This window comes from Oncorhynchus kisutch, linkage group LG26 (genome assembly GCF_002021735.2).
Source record: "Oncorhynchus kisutch isolate 150728-3 linkage group LG26, Okis_V2, whole genome shotgun sequence".
In the NCBI taxonomy this organism is placed as follows: domain Eukaryota; kingdom Metazoa; phylum Chordata; class Actinopteri; order Salmoniformes; family Salmonidae; genus Oncorhynchus; species Oncorhynchus kisutch.
In genome coordinates this window covers 31,114,032-31,138,586 of record NC_034199.2, presented here as the reverse complement: position 1 = coordinate 31,138,586, position 24,555 = coordinate 31,114,032, and the positions used below count along the sequence as shown (strand labels likewise).

Below are 24,555 nucleotides of genomic sequence, written 5' to 3'. Positions count from 1 at the left end.
ATGGATGGAGGCTGATAGAAGGATGGATGGTGGGTGATAGAAGGATGGATGGAGGTTGATAGGATGGAATTAAGGTTAATAGAAGGATAGATGGAGGTTGATAGGATGGATGGAGGTTGATAGAAGGATGGATGGGGGGTGATAGGATGGATGTAGAGTGATAGAAGGATGGAATTAAGGTTAATAGAAGGATTGATGGAGGGTGATAGAAGGATGTATAGAGGCTGATAGAAGGATGTATTGAGGCTGATAGAAGGATGGATGAATGGAGGGTGATAGAAGGATGGATGGTGGGTGATACAAGGATGGATGGAGGTTGATAGGATGGATGGAGGTTGATAGAAGGATGGATGGGGGGGTGATAGGATGGATGTAGAGTGATAGAAGGATGGAATTAAGGTTAAGAGAAGGATGGATGGAGGGTGATAGAAGGATGTATGGAGGGTGATAGAAGGATGGAATGGAGGTTGATTGGAGGGTGATAGAAGGATGGATTGATGGAGGGTGATAGAAGGATGGATTGAGGCTGATAGAAGGATGGCTTGAGGCTGATAGAAGGATGGATGGAGGTTGATAGAAGGTTGGATGGAGGGTGATAGGCTGGATGGAGGTTGATAGAAGGATGGATGGAGGGTAATAGGATGGATGGAGGGTGATAGAAGGATGGATGGAAGGTGATAGAAGGATGGATTGAGGCTGATAGAAGGATGGATGAATGGAGGGTGATAGAAGGAAGGATGGTGGGTGATAGAAGGATGGATGGAGGGTAATAGGATGGATGGAGGGTGATAGACGGATGGATGGAGGGCGATAGAAGGATGGATGGAAGGTGATAGAAGGATGGATTGAGGCTGATAGAAGGATGGATGAATGGAGGGTGATAGAAGGATGGATGGAGGGTAATTGGATGGATGGAGGGTGATAGACGGATGGATGGAGGGCGATAGAAGGATGGATGGAAGGTGATAGAAGGATGGATTGAGGCTGATAGAAGGATGGATGAATGGAGGGTGATAGAAGGATGGATGAATGGAGGGTGATAGAAGGATGGATGAATGGAGGGTGATAGAAGGATGGATGGAGGTTGATAGAAGGTTGGATGGAGGGTGATAGGATGGATGGAGGATAATAGAAGGATGGATGGAAGGTGATAGAAGGATGTATTGAGGTTGAAAGAAGGATGTATTGAGGCTGATAGAAGGATGGATGAATGGAGGGTGATAGAAGGATGGATGGTGGGTGATAGAAGGATGGATGGAGGTTGATAGGATGGAATTAAGGTTAATAGGATGGCTGGAGGGTGATAGAATGATGGATGGAGGTTGATAGAAGGATGGATTAAGTTTAATAGAAGGATAGATGGAGGTTGATAGGGTGGATGGAGGTTGATAGAAGGATGGATGGGGGTGATAGGATGGATGTAGAGTGATAGAAGGATGGAATTAAGGTTAATAGAAGGATGGATGGAGAGTGATAGGATGGATGGAGGGTGATAGAAGGATGGATGGAGGGTGATAGAAGGATGGATTGAGGCTGATAGAAGGATGGATGGAGGGTGATAGAAGGATGGATGGAGGGTGATGGAAGGATGGATGGAGGTTGATAGAAGGATGGATGGAGGGTGATTGGATGGAGGGTGATAGAAGGATGGATGGAGGTTGATGGAGGGTGATAGAAGGATGGATGGAGGGTAATAGAAGGATGGGTGGAGGGTGATAGGATGGATGGAGGCTGATAGAAGGATGGATGGTGGGTGATAGAAGGATGGATGGAGGTTGATAGGATGGAATTAAGGTTAATAGGATGGCTGGAGGGTGATAGAATGATGGATGGAGGTTGATAGAAGGATGGAATTAAGGTTAATAGAAGGATGGATGGAGAGTGATAGGATGGATGGAGGGTGATAGAAGGATGGATGGAGGGTGATTGGAGGGTGATAGAAGGATGGATGGAGGGTGATAGAAGGATGGATTGAGGCTGATAGAAGGATGGATTGAGGCTGATAGAAGGATGGATGGAAGGTGATAGAAGGATGGATGGAGGGTGATAGAAGGATGGATGGAGGGTGATGGAAGGATGGATGGAGGTTGATCGAAGGATGGATGGAGGGTGATAGGATGGATGGAGGGTGATAGAAGGATGGATGGAGGTTCATAGAACGATGGATGGAGGTTGATTGGAGGGTGATAGAAGGATGGATGGAGGGTAATAGAAGGATGGGTGGAGAGTGATAGGATGATGGAGGCTGATAGAAGGATGGATGGTGGGTGATAGAAGGATGGATGGAGGTTGATGGGATGGAATTAAGGTTAATAGGATGGCTGGAGGGTGATAGAATGATGGATGGAGGTTGATAGAAGGATGGATTAAGTTTAATAGAAGGATAGATGGAGGTTGATAGGGTGGATGGAGGTTGATAGAAGGATGGATGGGGGTGATAGGATGGATGTAGAGTGATAGAAGGATGGAATTAAGGTTAATAGAAGGATGTATGGAGGGTGATTGGAGGGTGATAGAAGGATGGAATGGAGGTTGATTGGAGGGTGATAGAAGGATGGATGGAACGTGATAGAAGGATGGATGGAGGGTGATAGAAGGATGGATGGAGGGTGATAGAAGGATGGATGGAGGTTGATAGAAGGATGGATGGAGGGTGATAGAAGGATGGGTGGAGGTTGATAGAAGGATGGATGGAGGGTGATAGAAGGATGGATGGAGGGTGATAGAAGGATGGATGGAGGTTCATAGAAGGATGAATGGAGGGGTGATAGAAGGATGGATGGTGGGTGATAGAAGGATGGATGGAGGTTGATAGGATGGAATTAAGGTTAATAGGATGGCTGGAGGTTGATTGAATGATAGATGGAGGTTGATTGAATGATGGATGGAGGTTGATAGAAGGATGGATTAAGTTTAATAGAAGGATAGATGGAGGTTGATAGAAGGATGGATGGGGGGTGATAGGATGGATGTAGAGTGATAGAAGGATGGAATTAAGGTTAATAGAAGGATGTATGGAGGGTGATAGAAGGATGTATGGAGGGTGATAGAAGGATGGAATGGAGGTTGATTGGAGGGTGATAGAAGGATGGATGGATGGAGGGTGATAGAAGGATGGATTGAGGCTGATAGAAGGATGGATTGAGGCTGATAGAAGGATGTCTGAGGCTGATAGAAGGATGGATGGAACGTGATAGAAGGATGGATGGAGGGTGATAGAAGGATGGATGGAGGGTGATAGAAGGATGGATGGAGGTTGATAGAAGGATGGATGGAGGTTGATAGAAGGATGGATGGAGGGTAATTGGATGGATGGAGGGTGATAGACGGATGGATGGAGGGCGATAGAAGGATGGATGGAAGGTGATAGAAGGATGGATTGAGGCTGATAGAAGGATGGATGAATGGAGGGTGATAGAAGGATGGATGAATGGAGGGTGATAGAAGGATGGATGAATGGAGGGTGATAGAAGGATGGATGGAGGTTGATAGAAGGTTGGATGGAGGGTGATAGGATGGATGGAGGATAATAGAAGGATGGATGGAAGGTGATAGAAGGATGTATTGAGGTTGAAAGAAGGATGTATTGAGGCTGATAGAAGGATGGATGAATGGAGGGTGATAGAAGGATGGATGGTGGGTGATAGAAGGATGGATGGAGGTTGATAGGATGGAATTAAGGTTAATAGGATGGCTGGAGGGTGATAGAATGATGGATGGAGGTTGATAGAAGGATGGATTAAGTTTAATAGAAGGATAGATGGAGGTTGATAGGGTGGATGGAGGTTGATAGAAGGATGGATGGGGGTGATAGGATGGATGTAGAGTGATAGAAGGATGGAATTAAGGTTAATAGAAGGATGGATGGAGAGTGATAGGATGGATGGAGGGTGATAGAAGGATGGATGGAGGGTGATAGAAGGATGGATTGAGGCTGATAGAAGGATGGATGGAGGGTGATAGAAGGATGGATGGAGGGTGATGGAAGGATGGATGGAGGTTGATAGAAGGATGGATGGAGGGTGATTGGATGGAGGGTGATAGAAGGATGGATGGAGGTTGATAGAACGATGGATGGAGGTTGATTGGAGGGTGATAGAAGGATGGATGGAGGGTAATAGAAGGATGGGTGGAGGGTGATAGGATGGATGGAGGCTGATAGAAGGATGGATGGTGGGTGATAGAAGGATGGATGGAGGTTGATAGGATGGAATTAAGGTTAATAGGATGGCTGGAGGGTGATAGAATGATGGATGGAGGTTGATAGAAGGATGGAATTAAGGTTAATAGAAGGATGGATGGAGAGTGATAGGATGGATGGAGGGTGATAGAAGGATGGATGGAGGGTGATTGGAGGGTGATAGAAGGATGGATGGAGGGTGATAGAAGGATGGATTGAGGCTGATAGAAGGATGGATTGAGGGTGATGGAAGGATGGATGGAGGTTGATCGAAGGATGGATGGAGGGTGATAGGATGGATGGAGGGTGATAGAAGGATGGATGGAGGTTCATAGAACGATGGATGGAGGTTGATAGAAGGATGGATTGAGGCTGATAGAAGGATGGATGGAAGGTGATAGAAGGATGGATGGAGGGTGATGGAAGGATGGATGGAGGTTGATAGAAGGATGGATGGAGGGTGATAGGATGGATGGAGGGTGATAGAAGAATGGATGGAGGTTGATAGGATGGAATTAAGGTTAATAGGATGGCTGGAGGGTGATAGAATGATGGATGGAGGTTGATAGAAGGATGGATTAAGTTTAGTAGAAGGATAGATGGAGGGTGATTGGATGGATGGATGGTGATAGAAGGATGGATGGGGGGGTGATAGGATGGATGGAGAGTGATAGAAGGATGGATTAAGGTTAATAGAAGGATGGATGGAGGGTGATAGAAGGATGGATTAAGTTACATAGAAGGATAGATGGAGGCTGATAGAAGGATGGATTGAGGCTGATAGAAGGATCGATTGAGGCTGATAGAAGGATGGATGGAATGTGATAGAAGGATGGATGGAGGTTGATAGAAGGTTGGATGGAGGGTGATAGGATGGATGGAGGTTGATAGAAGGATGGATGGAGGGTAATAGGATGGATGGAGGGTGATAGATGGATGGATGGAGGGTGATAGAAGGATGGATGGAAGGTGATAGAAGGATGGATTGAGGCTGATAGAAGGATGGATGAATGGAGGGTGATAGAAGGAAGGATGGTGGGTGATAGAAGGATGGATGGAGGGTAATAGGATGGATGGAGGGTGATAGACGGATGAATGGAGGGCGATAGAAGGATGGAGGGAAGGTGATAGAAGGATGGATTGAGGCTGATAGAAGGATGGATGAATGGAGGGTGATAGAAGGATGGATGAATGGAGGGTGATAGAAGGATGGATGAATGGAGGGTGATAGAAGGATGGATGGAGGTTGATAGAAGGTTGGATGGAGGGTGATAGGATGGATGGAGGATAATAGAAGGATGGATGGAAGGTGATAGAAGGATGTATTGAGGCTGAAAGAAGGATGTATTGAGGCTGATAGAAGGATGGATGAATGGAGGGTGATAGAAGGATGGATGGTGGGTGATAGAAGGATGGATGGAGGTTGATAGGATGGAATTAAGGTTAATAGGATGGCTGGAGGGTGATAGAATGATGGATGGAGGTTGATAGAAGGATGGATTAAGTTTAATAGAAGGATAGATGGAGGTTGATAGGATGGATGGAGGTTGATAGAAGGATGGAATTAAGGTTAATAGAAGGATGGATGGAGAGTGATAGGATGGATGGAGGGTGATAGAAGGATGGATGGAGGGTGATTGGAGGGTGATAGAAGGATGGATGGAGGGTGATAGAAGGATGGATTGAGGCTGATAGAAGGATGGATTGAGGCTGATAGAAGGATGGATGGAAGGTGATAGAAGGATGGATGGAGGGTGATAGAAGGATGGATGGAGGGTGATGGAAGGATGGATGGAGGTTGATAGAAGGATGGATGGAGGGTGATAGGATGGATGGAGGGTGATAGAAGGATGGATGGAGGTTCATAGAACGATGGATGGAGGTTGATTGGAGGGTGATAGAAGGATGGATGGAGGGTAATAGAAGGATGGGTGGAGAGTGATAGGATGGATGGAGGCTGATAGAAGGATGGATGGTGGGTGATAGAAGGATGGATGGAGGTTGATAGGATGGAATTAAGGTTAATAGGATGGCTGGAGGGTGATAGAATGATGGATGGAGGTTGATAGAAGGATGGATTAAGTTTAATAGAAGGATAGATGGAGGTTGATAGGATGGATGGAGGTTGATAGAAGGATGGATGGGGGGTGATAGGATGGATGGAGAGTGATAGAAGGATGGATTAAGGTTAATAGAAGGATGGATGGAGGGTGATAGAAGGATGGATTAAGTTACATAGAAGGATAGATGGAGGCTGATAGAAGGATGGATTGAGGCTGATAGAAGGATCGATTGAGGCTGATAGAAGGATGGATGGAATGTGATAGAAGGATGGATGGAGGTTTATAGAAGGTTGGATGGAGGGTGATAGGATGGATGGAGGTTGATAGAAGGATGGATGGAGGGTAATAGGATGGATGGAGGGTGATAGATGGATGGATGGAGGGTGATAGAAGGATGGATGGAAGGTGATAGAAGGATGGATTGAGGCTGATAGAAGGATGGATGAATGGAGGGTGATAGAAGGAAGGATGGTGGGTGATAGAAGGATGGATGGAGGGTAATAGGATGGATGGAGGGTGATAGACGGATGAATGGAGGGCGATAGAAGGATGGAGGGAAGGTGATAGAAGGATGGATTGAGGCTGATAGAAGGATGGATGAATGGAGGGTGATAGAAGGATGGATGAATGGAGGGTGATAGAAGGATGGATGAATGGAGGGTGATAGAAGGATGGATGGAGGTTGATAGAAGGTTGGATGGAGGGTGATAGGATGGATGGAGGATAATAGAAGGATGGATGGAAGGTGATAGAAGGATGTATTGAGGCTGAAAGAAGGATGTATTGAGGCTGATAGAAGGATGGATGAATGGAGGGTGATAGAAGGATGGATGGTGGGTGATAGAAGGATGGATGGAGGTTGATAGGATGGAATTAAGGTTAATAGGATGGCTGGAGGGTGATAGAATGATGGATGGAGGTTGATAGAAGGATGGATTAAGTTTAATAGAAGGATAGATGGAGGTTGATAGGATGGATGGAGGTTGATAGAAGGATGGAATTAAGGTTAATAGAAGGATGGATGGAGAGTGATAGGATGGATGGAGGGTGATAGAAGGATGGATGGAGGGTGATAGAAGGATGGATGGAGGGTGATAGAAGGATGGATTGAGGCTGATAGAAGGATGGATTGAGGCTGATAGAAGGATGGATGGAAGGTGATAGAAGGATGGATGGAGGGTGATAGAAGGATGGATGGAGGGTGATGGAAGGATGGATGGAGGTTGATAGAAGGATGGATGGAGGGTGATAGGATGGATGGAGGGTGATAGAAGGATGGATGGAGGTTCATAGAACGATGGATGGAGATTGATTGGAGGGTGATAGAAGGATGGATGGAGGGTAATAGAAGGATGGGTGGAGAGTGATAGGATGGATGGAGGCTGATAGAAGGATGGATGGTGGGTGATAGAAGGATGGATGGAGGTTGATAGGATGGAATTAAGGTTAATAGGATGGCTGGAGGGTGATAGAATGATGGATGGAGGTTGATAGAAGGATGGATTAAGTTTAATAGAAGGATAGATGGAGGTTGATAGGATGGATGGAGGTTGATAGAAGGATGGATGGGGGGTGATAGGATGGATGTAGAGTGATAGAAGGATGGAATTAAGGTTAATAGAAGGATTGATGGAGGGTGATAGAAGGATGTATAGAGGCTGATAGAAGGATGTATTGAGGCTGATAGAAGGATGGATGAATGGAGGGTGATAGAAGGATGGATGGTGGGTGATACAAGGATGGATGGAGGTTGATAGGATGGATGGAGGTTGATAGAAGGATGGATGGGGGGGTGATAGGATGGATGTAGAGTGATAGAAGGATGGAATTAAGGTTAAGAGAAGGATGGATGGAGGGTGATAGAAGGATGTATGGAGGGTGATAGAAGGATGGAATGGAGGTTGATTGGAGGGTGATAGAAGGATGGATTGATGGAGGGTGATAGAAGGATGGATTGAGGCTGATAGAAGGATGGCTTGAGGCTGATAGAAGGATGGATGGAGGTTGATAGAAGGTTGGATGGAGGGTGATAGGCTGGATGGAGGTTGATAGAAGGATGGATGGAGGGTAATAGGATGGATGGAGGGTGATAGAAGGATGGATGGAAGGTGATAGAAGGATGGATTGAGGCTGATAGAAGGATGGATGAATGGAGGGTGATAGAAGGAAGGATGGTGGGTGATAGAAGGATGGATGGAGGGTAATAGGATGGATGGAGGGTGATAGACGGATGGATGGAGGGCGATAGAAGGATGGATGGAAGGTGATAGAAGGATGGATTGAGGCTGATAGAAGGATGGATGAATGGAGGGTGATAGAAGGATGGATGGAGGGTAATTGGATGGATGGAGGGTGATAGACGGATGGATGGAGGGCGATAGAAGGATGGATGGAAGGTGATAGAAGGATGGATTGAGGCTGATAGAAGGATGGATGAATGGAGGGTGATAGAAGGATGGATGAATGGAGGGTGATAGAAGGATGGATGAATGGAGGGTGATAGAAGGATGGATGGAGGTTGATAGAAGGTTGGATGGAGGGTGATAGGATGGATGGAGGATAATAGAAGGATGGATGGAAGGTGATAGAAGGATGTATTGAGGTTGAAAGAAGGATGTATTGAGGCTGATAGAAGGATGGATGAATGGAGGGTGATAGAAGGATGGATGGTGGGTGATAGAAGGATGGATGGAGGTTGATAGGATGGAATTAAGGTTAATAGGATGGCTGGAGGGTGATAGAATGATGGATGGAGGTTGATAGAAGGATGGATTAAGTTTAATAGAAGGATAGATGGAGGTTGATAGGGTGGATGGAGGTTGATAGAAGGATGGATGGGGGTGATAGGATGGATGTAGAGTGATAGAAGGATGGAATTAAGGTTAATAGAAGGATGGATGGAGAGTGATAGGATGGATGGAGGGTGATAGAAGGATGGATGGAGGGTGATAGAAGGATGGATTGAGGCTGATAGAAGGATGGATGGAGGGTGATAGAAGGATGGATGGAGGGTGATGGAAGGATGGATGGAGGTTGATAGAAGGATGGATGGAGGGTGATTGGATGGAGGGTGATAGAAGGATGGATGGAGGTTGATTGGAGGGTGATAGAAGGATGGATGGAGGGTAATAGAAGGATGGGTGGAGGGTGATAGGATGGATGGAGGCTGATAGAAGGATGGATGGTGGGTGATAGAAGGATGGATGGAGGTTGATAGGATGGAATTAAGGTTAATAGGATGGCTGGAGGGTGATAGAATGATGGATGGAGGTTGATAGAAGGATGGAATTAAGGTTAATAGAAGGATGGATGGAGAGTGATAGGATGGATGGAGGGTGATAGAAGGATGGATGGAGGGTGATTGGAGGGTGATAGAAGGATGGATGGAGGGTGATAGAAGGATGGATTGAGGCTGATAGAAGGATGGATTGAGGCTGATAGAAGGATGGATGGAAGGTGATAGAAGGATGGATGGAGGGTGATAGAAGGATGGATGGAGGGTGATGGAAGGATGGATGGAGGTTGATCGAAGGATGGATGGAGGGTGATAGGATGGATGGAGGGTGATAGAAGGATGGATGGAGGTTCATAGAACGATGGATGGAGGTTGATTGGAGGGTGATAGAAGGATGGATGGAGGGTAATAGAAGGATGGGTGGAGAGTGATAGGATGATGGAGGCTGATAGAAGGATGGATGGTGGGTGATAGAAGGATGGATGGAGGTTGATAGGATGGAATTAAGGTTAATAGGATGGCTGGAGGGTGATAGAATGATGGATGGAGGTTGATAGAAGGATGGATTAAGTTTAATAGAAGGATAGATGGAGGTTGATAGGGTGGATGGAGGTTGATAGAAGGATGGATGGGGGTGATAGGATGGATGTAGAGTGATAGAAGGATGGAATTAAGGTTAATAGAAGGATGTATGGAGGGTGATTGGAGGGTGATAGAAGGATGGAATGGAGGTTGATTGGAGGGTGATAGAAGGATGGATGGAACGTGATAGAAGGATGGATGGAGGGTGATAGAAGGATGGATGGAGGGTGATAGAAGGATGGATGGAGGTTGATAGAAGGATGGATGGAGGGTGATAGAAGGATGGGTGGAGGTTGATAGAAGGATGGATGGAGGGTGATAGAAGGATGGATGGAGGGTGATAGAAGGATGGATGGAGGGTGATAGAAGGATGGATGGAGGTTCATAGAAGGATGAATGGAGGGTGATAGAAGGATGGATGGTGAGTGATAGAAGGATGGATGGAGGTTGATAGGATGGAATTAAGGTTAATAGGATGGCTGGAGGTTGATTGAATGATAGATGGAGGTTGATTGAATGATGGATGGAGGTTGATAGAAGGATGGATTAAGTTTAATAGAAGGATAGATGGAGGTTGATAGAAGGATGGATGGGGGGTGATAGGATGGATGTAGAGTGATAGAAGGATGGAATTAAGGTTAATAGAAGGATGTATGGAGGGTGATAGAAGGATGTATGGAGGGTGATAGAAGGATGGAATGGAGGTTGATTGGAGGGTGATAGAAGGATGGATGGATGGAGGGTGATAGAAGGATGGATTGAGGCTGATAGAAGGATGGATTGAGGCTGATAGAAGGATGTCTGAGGCTGATAGAAGGATGGATGGAACGTGATAGAAGGATGGATGGAGGGTGATAGAAGGATGGATGGAGGGTGATAGAAGGATGGATGGAGGTTGATAGGATGGATGGAGGTTGATAGAAGGATGGATGGAGGGTGATAGGATGGATGGAGGGTGATAGAAGGATGGATGGAGGTTCATAGAAGGATGGATGGAGGTTGACAGAAGGATGGAGGGAGGGTGATAGGATGGATGGATGGAGGGTGATAGAAGGATGGATGGAGGTTGATTGGAGGGTGATTGGAGGTTGATAGAAGGATGGATGGAGATTGATAGAAGGATGGAATTAAGGTTAATAGGATGGTTGGAGCATGATAGGATGGATGGAGGGTGATAGAATGATGGATGGATGGAGGTTGGTAGGAGGATGGATGAAGGTTGATAGAAGGATGGATGGAGGTTGATAGAAGGATGGATGGAGGTTGATAGAAGGATGGAATTAAGGTTAATAGGATGGATGGAGGGTGATAGAATGATGGATGGAGGTTGATAGAAGGATGGATGGAGGTTGATAGAAGGATGGAATGGAGGTTGATAGAAGGGTGGATGGAGGTTGATTGGAGGGTGATAGAAGAATGGATGGAGGTTGATAGAAGGATGGAATGGAGGTTGATTAGAGGGTGATAGAAGGATGGGTGGAAGTTTATAGAAGGATGGATGGAGGTTGATAGAAGGATGGATGGAGGTTGATAGAAGGATGGATGGAGGGTGATAGAAGGTTGGAGGGAGGTTGATAGAAGGATGTATGGAGAGTGATAGGAGGATGAAAGAAGGGTGGATGGAGGTTTATAGGATGGATGGATGGATGGAGGGTGATAGAAGGATGAATGGGGGTGACAGAAGGATGGATGGAGGATGATAGGATGGATGGGGGGTGATGTCGGGCCTAATGAATGGGAGTAACCAGAAGAGAGTAAAAAAGAAAGACAAGGCTGTGCACAGCAAGGTGAATGTTCTGTCTGTGTTGCGTCATCCTGAAACAGTGAGATTGGAATCTAACCTGGGGTGAGAGATCCAGAACATTGTGTGAGAGGGTCACAATGTGACATCAGCACAAATACCTTCCCTGTGACACAGCCACAGCTTACAGCTCAGACTGCAGCACAGCCTGCTGCTTAGCCATATTCACAACTCATACACTGCAGCACAGTCACAGCAAAACAAGCTGCCTTGTCCACACTCTGGTCCTCCCCACTACTTTTGGAAAGGTCACCATAGAGTAAGACTGGGAGGACCTATGCCAAAAGCCCCCAGGCACAGCTGTGGATGACAGTGAGACAGTTAGAAGAGGCCATAAGGACCAAACTAGAGATGTGAGTACAGGAGCTGTCTGTAATAAAACACTGGTGTATGTTTTACACCTCAAAGCTGATAGAAAGCTGTGCGTGCCTGTACAGTATACAAACAGGTTGTATCTATCACATTGTACTGAGAAAGGGAAAGGGTTGGTACTGTTAGTTGATGGAGGGTGTGCTGGCCCGTATGTTTTTCATAGAGAGGTCCAGGCAGAGTAGGGGGTATTCTTGTCTGCTTCTCAAATGGAACACTTTTCCCTACATCAGGAATATTCAACTCTTACCCTTCAAGGTCCGGCGCCTGATGGTTTTTTGTTCGAAGTGATGATTTATTGCATCCCACCTTGTGTCCCATCTAAATCCCTGATTAGAGGAGAACAATTTAAAATAGCAGTGGAACTGGCTTCGAGGGCCAGAGTTGAGTTTGAGGGCCCTATATAGTGCACTACATTTGACCCTATTGGATCTGGTAAAAGGTAGTGCACTTCATAGGAAATAGAGTGCCATTTGGGCCACTCCTGTCTAAGTGACAAACCATCTAACACAAATCTACTGGGTGGCAATGAAATAGTCTGACAGAAGCCAGGCCTGGGCCCTGCATCCAGGAGCCAGTTTAGAGTTGTCGCATTGTCAGAATGGCATCGGTATGTGTGTGTGTGTTGCATCATAGACCCAGGTTGTCTTTTATCAATGGATTTCTTCCTCCTCAGTTCCAGGTCTGTGTTTATGGCAAACTTAGATAACTGGAGATGATTGTGGACTGCAGGAAAAAAGAGGACAGAGCACGCCCCCATTCTCATCAACAGGGCTGCAGTGGAGCAGGTTGAGAGCTTCAAGTTCCTTGGTGTCCACATTACTAACAAACTAACATGGTCCAAGCACACCAAGACAGTCGTGAAGAGGGCACGACAAAACCTATTCCCCCTCAGGAGACTGAAAAGACTTGGCATGGTCCCCAGATCCTCAAAAGGTTCTACAGCTGCACCATCGAGAGCAACTGGTTGCATCACTGCCTGGTATGGCAACTGCTCGGTTTCCGACCGCAAGGCACTACAGAGAGTAGTGTGAACAGCCCAGTACATCACTCGGGCCAAGCTTCCTGCCATCCAGGACCTTTATACCAGGCAGTGTCAGAAGAAAGCCCTAAAAATGGTCAGACTCCAGCCACCCTAGTCATAGACTGTTCTCTCTGCTACCACATGGCAAGCAGTACCGGAGCGCCAAGTCTAGGTCCAAGCGGCTTCTAAACAGCTTCTACACCCAAGCCATAAGACTCCTGAACACCTAATCAAATGGCTACCCAGACAATTTGCATTGCCCCCCTCTTTTACACCGCTGCTACTCTCTGTTGTTATCATCTATGCATAGTCACTTTAATAACTCTACCTACATGTACATATTACCTCAACTAACCAGTGCCAACACACATTGACTCTGTACCGGTACCCCCTGTATATAGTCTCGCTATTGTTATTTTACTGCTGCTGTAAGTAAGCATTTCACTGTAAGCATTCACCTACAATTTGATTTGATTTGAACCAATGGGACAGTTCTGTTCCCTTCATGAGCCTGGTTCTATCCCTCCCTCCATCCCTCTTTCCACCTGCGTCTCCATGGGTGTAGTCAATGTCTTTATGGACAGTTTTCTCCAGCCTAGTTGTCTCGTCAAGCTCTTTGTTTAGTTGATCAACTGTTTATGCTATCTGGCCTTTTACAATTACATTACCCTGCCTGTGTGTTGTGAATGGTACTGGGTGGTGTACTGTAATGTAGTCTGTCTGTAGTTTGTCTGCTTGTGTCGGGTGAAACTTGTTTTGCTCAACTCTGTCTGTGTATGTGAGCTGCATACTGTAGTGTGCGTGGGACCCTTTTCACTATTCCCAGCCATTATTTCAGCTACAAGCAGCTCTCTGTCTTGCTGATATTTCCCTGTGAATGTCATCTGAACTGTGTCTCTTGAAGAGAGGCCACTTCGGAAGGTTAATAACAGTGCCCTATGGCTTTAATTGAACACTCCCAAACAGATATATAATATGTGAAAACCATGGAGCTGGCCTCAGAGGACAACATACTGTACAATACAGGGCTTGTGTGTTGCCCCTTGCCATGCATTCAACAAATGAGTCATGTTAATGTGTTTCACATGTTGTTCTTCCGTTTATGTGCTCTTGTACTGTGTTGACCTTCAGAATACAACATAGGCATGTCTGTGATACAGTCCAATTCATTTATAAACGTACTCATGTGTTTCACATGTTTGTCCTGTCCTTGTGTTCTCCTCATCAAACAAAGGCTAGAAGGTTTTATCAATGGCCCAGTGCTGTTCATTCAACAAAATGGTTAGCTAGTTATTGATTTTAAGCTCCAGCTGTCATGTTCATGGTGATAAAACCCATCATCAGAACTGTCTCAATGACACCCTATGAATCACCCTCTGCTTGCTGGAGATCTCAATTTCATTTGGGTGGGTGGGTGCAGAGCCTCAACACACAGATAGGCTGCACATCACTAACTGTCTGCTTTTCTCTCCCACAGATGACAAGCATCAAGGAGAGGTAGGTTACACACACTGTCACCCATACCTGGCTGCTCTGTTTCAAATTCATGTGATGTCACAAGTATAATTTCCCATAAAATCAACTTTTATTTAAATGTTGCATGTTTGGATATGGACAGAATAGCCAGATTGCAAAAACCTTATCTCTAGCTGTTGTCTATGGTTCAGGAGGCATTTCTGATGCAGTTGTCATTGATTCCTGAAATAGCATCAGTGAAATGGGATCTCTGGCTCTGCCTTGTTGGTTCATATGCTGTTCTTTTCCACCCGCACCATTCCTCCTCGACACCTCCTCCCTTCATCCCTCTACACCTTCTCCCTCCATCCCGCTACACCTCCTCCCTTCATCCCTCTACACCTCCTCCCTCCATCCCTATACACCACCAGGTCCAGAGTGCAGAGTCGTCTCCTGCTCAGAGGAAACACAGTGTCTACTCTCAACCCACCATGAAAGGTACAGTACAGAACCTTGTTCACACAAACTGCCATAACATGATGAGATGGAAGTGCCATTAGTTCATACTCTCCCTTTTATTCTGGAGAGTGTAGGAAACACTCATGAAACGTCTGTAGTCAGCATTATACCTCCACAGAGACCACTGAAATGTGTGACAGAGCTAGTCAGGTGCTGACTTAGACAGGAGGTAGCACTGTAAATCTACATTAGATATTGATTGACTGACCAGGGAAGCTACACAATCCTACTTTAGCTGCAGTGATAGACAGGGCAAACAGAGAGCTACACCATCCTACTGCATGTCTTTCAAATAGATAGTTGTTATTCAGACAATATGTACAGAGGATCAACATTTATTTCAGCACAGCAGCCTATTTATGGTCCAATTTTATACCACAACAAATATTTTCTTCACAAACCTGGCTTGTTAATTAGTGTGTAGATTAGAAAATATCCAACATGGCCAAACACCCCAGGCTGGATGGCCTTGAATTCAGTTGCATGCTGAATATGGTCCAGTAAAATAATCGGCCCAGGTTTGGCTGGAAGGCATAGGGCTACAGATTATACTGGTAATTCATGCAATTACGGAAACACAAAAACAACATTCTGTGTTCCCAGAAAAAATCTGAAAGGAAATAGAAAACACACATTTCTCAGTCACGAGAGCAAAGGTTAAGAGTAGGAGACCAATTTCCGTACAAATTAAGCTCACCATTATAATTGTGATCATTGGACTCAAATTAAATCAAATTAATTTATATAGCCTGTCTTACATCAGCTGATATCTCAAAGTGCTGTACAGAAACCCAGCCCAAAACCCCAAACAGCAAACAATGCAGGTGTAGAAGCACGGTGGCTAGGAAAAACTCCCTAGGAAGAAACCTAGACAGGAACCAGGCTATGAGGGGTGGCCAGTCCTCTTCTGGCTGTGCCGGGTGGAGATTATAACAGAATATGGCCAAATGTTCATAAATTACCAGCATGGTCAAATAATAATAATCACAGTAGTTGTCGAGGGTGCAACAGGTCAGCACCTCAGCAGTAAATGACAGTTGGCTTTTCATAGCCGATCATTAAGAGTATCTCTACCGCTCCTGCTGTCTCTAGAGAGTTGAAAACAGCAGGCCTGGGACAAGGTAGCACGTCCGGTGAACAGGTCAGGGTTCCATAGCCGCAGGAGGAACAGTTGAAACTGGAGCAGCAGCACGGCCAGGAGGACTGGGGACTGCAAGGAGTCATCATTCCAGGTAGTCCTGAAGAATGGTGCTAGGGCTCTGGTCCTCCGAGAGAGAGAAAGAAATAAAGAGAGAATTAGAGAGCATACTTAAGTTCACACAGGACACCGGATAAGACAGGAGAAGTACTCCAGATATAACAGACTGACCCTAGCCCCCCGACACATAAACTACTGCAGCATAAATACTGGAGGCTGAGACAGGAGGGGTCAGGAGACACTGTGGCCCCATCCGATGATACCCCCGGACAGGGCCAAACAGGCAGGACATAACCCCACCCACTTCGCCATACTGTGGACCTCTATAATGTACTGTGTGTGTCCTCCACAGACAGAGAGCCCACAGACTGCTGTAGAGGCCACAGTGAGGACAGAGACAGCCTGCCTCCTACCAGACTGTCCCAGTCCCACACAGATACACTGGCCCTAGCAGATGAGCTATCAGGGGATCTGCCACGACTGGCAGACACACCAAGGCGCAAAGACACCCCCTATCAACACCAGCCTCCCTTTACTCCAGGTAAGGCCATCACAACTCCACACATATGGAGTGAGATAGCTGCCAAAAGGTTGAACGTACGTATCGTTTTGATCGCACGAAAATCCATCCGTAAATTGTTAGGATCGTAAGAAAAGCCATGCTTGAAACATAACGTAAATGTTAAATTAGTACGTACAAACCCTATGTTACGAACATTCACATGTTGGATTCTTACTTTACGTCACCATTTACTTAGTTACAGATCTTTTTGTATATGTACAAACTTTTGGCAGTAGACAAACAGTAGCTAGTTGAAGTTAGCTAGTCAATCAAGCAACTCTAGCCCAGATGTTAGAGTTGCTTTGCAGCTTCTGGTTTCATCTTCATAATAAAAGTCTAGTGTTGCATCCTAAGATGCTGGGTTCTTTTACTGAAGACACCAAAGCGTGCTTATAATAAACGGAACAGATTTATTTAATGTTCTCCTTAACACATTCCAGTCTACTACTCTGTATAGTGTCTTCAGCCCAACTCCCCAATACATCATTGAACTTTAACCCCCCTTGCATCTCATAATCCAACCAGTTCAATGCTTGAATGGAAACCCCATTGTCATTTGTTAATTCAAATAACTCAACCTCTGCATACAAATCCCATTGGCTATGTGCAACCATTTTAAATCTAAACTCATTAACACATAACACATTTCTCAATACACCACATCTAGAGCTTGTTTTAGAACTGCATTCAATAACGACGTTGTACCAGTAGATGACGTAGTATAGGCTTGGGCCATCAGCAAATGACTTGTGTGACAATGATAAAGACACAGAAGAGACTTGTCTAGAATAACCTCCTGAGCTGCAAAATTTAAAGTATTTTTTTATTTATGCTAGGCCTATTCCGCTATCTACAGTAGAAGTCGGAAGTTTACATACACTTAGTTTGGAGTCATTAAAACTTGTTTTTCAACCACTCCACACATTTCTTGTTAACAAACTATAGTTTTGGCAAGTCGGTTAGGACATCTACTTTGTGCATGACACAAATAATTTTTCCAGCAATTGTTTACAGACAGATTATTTCACTTATAATTCACTGTATCACAATTCCAGTGGGTCAGAAGTTTACATAGTTGACTGTGCCTTTAAACAGCTTGGAAAAATCCAGAAAATTATGTCATGGCTTTAGAAGCTTCTGATAGGCTAATTGACATAATTTGAGTCAATTGGAGGTGTACCTGTAGATGCATTTCAAGACCTACCTTCAAATCAGTGGCTCTTTGCTTGGCATCATGGGAAAATCAAAAGATATCAGCCAAGACCTCAGAAAAACAATTGTAGACCTCCACAAGTCTGGTTCATCATTGGGAGCAATTTCCAAATGCCTGAAGGTACCACATTTATCTGTACAAACAATAATACGCAAGTATAAACACCATGGGACCACGCAGCCGTCATACAGCTCAGGAAGGAGATGTGTTCTGTCTCCTAGAGATGAACGTACTTTGGTGCGAAAAGTGCAAATCAATCCCAGAACAACATGCTGGAGGAAGCAGGTACAAAAGTATCTATATCCACAGTAAAACGAGTCCTATATCGACATAACCTGAAAGGCCGCTAAGCAAGGAAGAAGCCACTGCTCCAAAACCGCCATAAAAAAGCCAGACTACAGTATGCAACTGCACATGGAGACAAAGATCGTACTTTTTGGAAAAATGTCCTTTGGTCTAATGAAACAAAAATAGAACTGTTTGGCCATAATGACCATCGTTATGTTAGGAGGAAAAAGGGGGAGGCTTACAAGCCGAAGAACACCATCCCAACCGTGAAGCACGGGGGTTGCAGCATCATGTTGTGGGGGTGCTTTACTGCAGGAGGGACTGGTGCACTACACAAAATAGATGGCATCATGAGGTACTGAAATGATGTGGATATATTGAAGCAACATCTCAAGACATCAGTCAGGAAGTTAAAGCTTGGTCGCAAACGGGTCTTCCAAACGGACAATGACCCCAAGCGTACTTCCAAAGTTGTGGCGAAATGGCTTAAGGACAACAAAGTCAAGGTATGGAGTGGCCATCACAATGCCCTGACCTCAATCCTATAGAAAATTTGTGGGCAGACCTGAAAAAGCTTGTGCGAGCAAGGAAGCCTACAAACCTGACTCAGTTACACCAGCTCTGTCAGGAGGAATGGGCCAAAATTCACCCACCTTATTGTGGGAAGCTTGTGGAAGGCTACCCGAAATGCTTGACCCAAGTTATAAGGCAATGCTACCAAATACTAATTGAGCTTCTCTAAAACAGGATATAGTCTACATGTGCAGCACCACGTCAGAACAGTAGGCAAAATTAAGAGTGTATTACCGGTATTACGGGTATTACCGACGGTGGCGCCTGATAGTGTCTCACATGATACATTTATCAAAACATTATAAAGCCGTGCAGGCGCCCAAGATGGTGGTCAGTGCAGATGCGATTATTTCTGGTAGCTGAAGGAATTATTGGATTTCCTCACCCAAATAGGACCATGTGGTCATTTCTATGGTCATAAAACCCTGTATGAATATGGTGTAGTGTGTTTACCAAAGTAATTGATTACTTTCTGCATGCTATTCACTTCAAACTATTACGTTAGCGACAACACTAGATAGCCAGATCAGCTAGCTAGCTCAAAAACGAGAATGTCTTCGTGAAAACTTCCACGACCAGAACCAAAATAAAATAAATTGATCAATCATCAGATGGACAATTAACCGCAAAAGATGGTATGGTTTTGGGTACTCCTCTTCAGAATGTAACTGTGGGGGGAAAATACTGCTGTGGGTGATGAAAATCTGGTGAGCACGGACAACAATGCTGACAACTTGCACCCACCCAGTCCCCAGCTCAGGCTGTCACTTTACGACCACGACACTCCAGTCAAGCCCCAGGGGAAAAAGATGAGAGGGCAAGAGGGTGTCACCTCTTGAGATGCAAAACAATATTGTGATGCTTTTGACAGCAAAGATAGGTGAAAGGGCATATATGGCTTGGAGGACACGGTTAGGGAAAATTATGAAAACTGAAAATTGAGGCTATACAAAAAAATATGTTGACTATATGGAGAAGTGAAAACTAACAGATACAGCATTGTTAATCTTGAGTTTAATAATCTATGTCTTGGTCTTGGATTATTCGATATTTGGACATCTAAATGTCCTGATAAAAAGGACTTCACTTGGAGTAACAAGGACATGTCCAGACAATCAAGAATGAGCCAGGGTATCAATTGAACCATCAATTCTTACTGATCATAAAAATATATTCTCATCTTTAAATATGAATGGATCTGAAGTTAATAAATCGAATCAGAGTTATTGGAAACTCAATAGTAGACTGTTGGGAGATGATCATTTCAAGATGGATGCCAAAGATATACAAGATTATTGGAGGAAAGCCCAACTATTTAAGTCTTATGGGAAATATTGGGAATGAAGGAAGTATGACAAACAGCCATGAAGAGAGGTAAAGAAATGGCTGAACTTAAAAGATTGAGGGAAGAGAAACTTGTTATCCAGAATTCATGAGAACACACAATGTTACATTCACTCTTGAGTAGTTTCAAATAGTTGTTAAAGCTGTCCCTTAAGGTGCTATTCTTCGTTTAGAATATAACAGTACTCCAAGTGCCACTGTTGAGGATTTTGTCGCTTCGACACAGTTAGAAGGAATTTATATATTAAACTGTAAATGTAATAATGTGTATATAAAAAAACTATGTCAATATGTTACTATTCCCTCTGCTAGAAGATACTAGAATGCAGTCCTAGGACAAGTGAACTGGAACAAAGTCTTGTTGTTGTCTGGAAAATATTTTATATTTAATAAGGTGAAGTATCATATAAACTCATTCATAGAATCTACCCCGTAAAGACTTGTATTATACACAGATTCAAAATAGCTATTGATAACAAATGTGTATTTTGTGGTTGTGACCCAGAGAGTCTTTTATTTTGGGACTGTTCTTATGTCAGATGATTTTGGAGTGAGTTCATGTTCATTTGAAAGACTCTGATATCATGTTTTATTTGGAACCAAATGATATGGACCCTGATTTTAACTTTCATTGTTCATGTGTTTATTTTTCATGGCATATTCTTTATCCATAAAATGAAATGGGTGGAGTACAAACTGCTCTTCACAATGTTTAAGATAGAATTGAAATATTATTTTGAAATGATCAGTCAGTGTAAAAACAAAAAAGCAATGTGTACCATCAAACATTTTGGCAAATTGAAAATGTATCTCGATATGTACTTCCCGTCTGTTAGGTTTATGTACATTTGTTTGTATAATTATGTTTTGGTATTTGTTTTGTTCATAATAATAATATATATTTATTAAAATTATTTTAAAAAATATAATCAATAAAGCAGTGCATGGAGAATGGTGTTCTCTATAGAAAAAAGAAAGTAGATGCTTTTTCCACCTGGAACCAGTAGGTTCGCTCGACCATATTCATGGTTTCTTCACGCTTAAAGGTGGTGGAATTAATTAGAGAATTAAGTCAAGGACAGAATATGGCATATCTGTAGAGCAGAGTTTGCTGGTGGGAGGAGCTATAGGAGGACGTTCTTATTGTAATGGCTCGATTGACAAATGGAATGGAGTCAAACATGTCATACCTTCCCGTTTATTCAATTCCAGAAATTACAATGATCCCGTCCTCCTATAGCTCCACCCACCAGCCTCCACTGCTGTAGACACCTCCACCTTCATTTATTCAAGCTCCACCTCAGACGAATAGTAGGTGAATCTCATGCTATTCTCATGCTTAAGTTCAAGGTCAGAATACACATAGAGAGAAAAGCCATTTACGGTGTGATTACCTGGAGTTGGAATCTGGGCCTATGTGCTGCCTTGTCACCTCAAGCGATCTAAGATCAGGCCAGTCAAGTAGGCCAGGAAAAGCCAATGTTGTTTTATTTGTAGAATGCTTAGTAACAGGTGTAGTTCAATACTGTTGTTTAGGAGGTGCGGGTGAACAAATTCACATTGTCAAGTCTAGTGAGTCATACACTATGTACTGTATTTTCTTGAGACAACGGCTTGTGGGTTGATGTTGATCAGTGCTGTAGTGGGGGAGGGGAGGGGGGGGGACTAATCACCAGTTGTGGTGAAAAATGTAACACTCCCTATACTTTCAATGCTTTTTTCCACACAAAAAAGGTGGGTAAACCACTACACCACTGATGTAGATTGTAGTCAGCGGATATGAGTCAGAAAGAATATTGAGTCATACGTGTGGTCATCACTGAGTGTTTATCAAGAGAGTGAAAAAAGCTCTTTGAAACATGAGCTGTTGATTGTAGCTGCAAGGAGCACTCTGGTAACCTTAACTAACAGATGGTCTGGTCACAGGACAGATGACAGTTGGCCCCTATGCTGTCACAAACAGCATCATGCTTACACACAACAACAACAACACAGCATCATCCTCTGAAACACTTACTACAGTCCCAACACTGATGGACATATAGTTTCATCCTTTGACAGCAAGGGGACTACATAGACAGAAATTATTGTAGTTTAGGCTTGTAGATCATGACACAGTGTGTGTCAGTGTGAAGAGCTAGTAGCTGTTAGAACACACTGAGTGGGTTTCCTATTGATCTCTCTGTGACTGCAGTCACAGTCTGTCACATTACCCATGACTATCCAGCACTCTGTCTGTCCAATCCCCAGGGGTCAAGCTGCTCAAGAGCAAATCAAAAGTATCCTTCCCTGAGGAAGAAGAGAAAGAGGAGGAGAGGGAGGAGGAGGAAGACAAGCAGAAGGATCCAAAGTGAAGAGGAACACAAACTGCAGATCCATGTTTCTGATGGTTAAAAGTTCAAACACATGACTGGGTTAAGAACTCTTGGTTAGAAATGTATCTAAACTTGATCAGGTTATAATTTTTAAACTCATAATCCATTTTATTCAGCCTTGTATTGTTGAGGTCAAGAAAGGACAATTTAATGAATTTCTCTGTCTCAAACTCTTCTTTTAAGTCTTGGTTATGTATGTTGGATTATCGTTATATATTGTAATAAGAGAGTATGTGGGGAATATCAACAGCAATACTGACTGATATGCACTTAACGTTCACTGGAAATATACAGGTTTTAGTTTTCATTTTCTTATAAAAGAAAATATCTCCTATTTTTTGCATCTCACATTGTCATCTCATAATGTAAAAACACTTGGTGATATTTCACATATATTTTTGTAGTATTTTATACTGAAACTGGGCTTTTGTGCATACAGTATAGCAGACTTGTGTACTACATACAGTACACTGAGGTACAAACAAAGACGTCCTGCAAACAAGGGTCTTCTCTGGAGTGTCTTAAGTCCTAATAAAGTTACTCATTTTATGAACACTTGGCGAAACCTGTATGTTTTTTCATCATTCATTATTGTACAAAAATGACAAACAAATGTCATTTCTACAGCCTCATGGACACGTAATTTAACATCTACTGCCAAACCCTCTCTTTTGAATGGCAGGCATCATTATTTTAGTAGGCTAATTGTTATCTCAGCAAATTAATTATGGGAAGATTTCCTAAAACAAAATAAAAATATGTACCCACACATGTCGTCAGTGTATTTCTTGTGTCAATAAAGGGAGTGTAACTGTATGTTAACAGCATTACAAGGGGAAAGGTGTGCAACAGCTCCCCCAAGTGGGTAATATTAAGTTACATTATTCAAATCAAATTTATTTGTCACATACACATGGTTAGCAGATGTTAATGCGAGTGTAGCGAAATGCTTGTGCTTCTAGTTCCGACAATGCAGTAATAACCAACGAGTAATCTAACCTAACCGTTCCAGAACTACTACCTTATACACACAAGTGTAAAGGGATAAAGAATATGTACATAAAGATATATGAATGAGTGATGGTACAGAACGGCATAGATGCAGTAGATGGTATCGAGTACAGTATATACATATGAGATGAGTAATGTAGGGTATGTAAACAAGGTGGCATAGTTTAAAGTGGCTAGTGATACATGTATTACACACAAGTGTAAAGGATAAAGAATATGAACATAAAGATATATGAATGAGTGATGGTACAGAACGGCATAGACAAGATGCAGTAGATGATATAGAGTACAGTATATACATATACATATGAGATGAGTAATGTAGGGTATGTAAACATTATATTAAGAAGCAATGTTTAAAGTGGCTAGTGATATATTTGACATCAAATTCCATCAATTCCCATTATTAAATTGGCTGGAGTTGAGTCAGTGTGTTGGCAGCAGCCACTCAATGTTAGTGGTGGCTGTTTAACAGTCTGATGGCCTTGAGATAGAAGCTGTTTTTCAGTCTCTCGGTCCCTGCTTTGATGCACCTGTACTGACCTCGCCTTCTGGATGATAGCGGGGTGAACAGGCAGTGGCTCAGGTGGTTGTTGTCCTTGATGATCTTTATGGCCTTCCTGTGACATCGGGTGGTGCAGGTGTCCTGTAGGGCAGATAGTTTGCCTCCGGTGATGGGTTGTGCAGACCTCACTACCTTCTGGAGAGCCTTACGGTTGTGGGCGGAGCAGTTGCCGTACCAGGCGGTGATACAGCCCGACAG

General features: G+C 43.8%; 1 protein-coding gene across 1 annotated transcript in view; it reads left to right on the top strand.

Annotated features, from left to right (window-relative positions):
- Positions 1–23,550, top strand: part of LOC109871294 (protein phosphatase 1 regulatory subunit 1A-like) — a 55,569-nt gene extending 32,019 nt beyond the window's left edge. Inside the window, exons 3-6 of the mRNA XM_020462119.2 lie at positions 14,732–14,751; positions 15,141–15,207; positions 16,779–16,967; positions 22,657–23,550. Of these exons, the coding sequence (XP_020317708.1) occupies positions 14,732–14,751; positions 15,141–15,207; positions 16,779–16,967; positions 22,657–22,760 (380 nt within the window). The 3' untranslated portion in view covers positions 22,761–23,550. The remainder of the gene's footprint in view (positions 1–14,731; positions 14,752–15,140; positions 15,208–16,778; positions 16,968–22,656) is intronic.
- Positions 23,551–24,555: the final 1,005 nt, after the last annotated feature.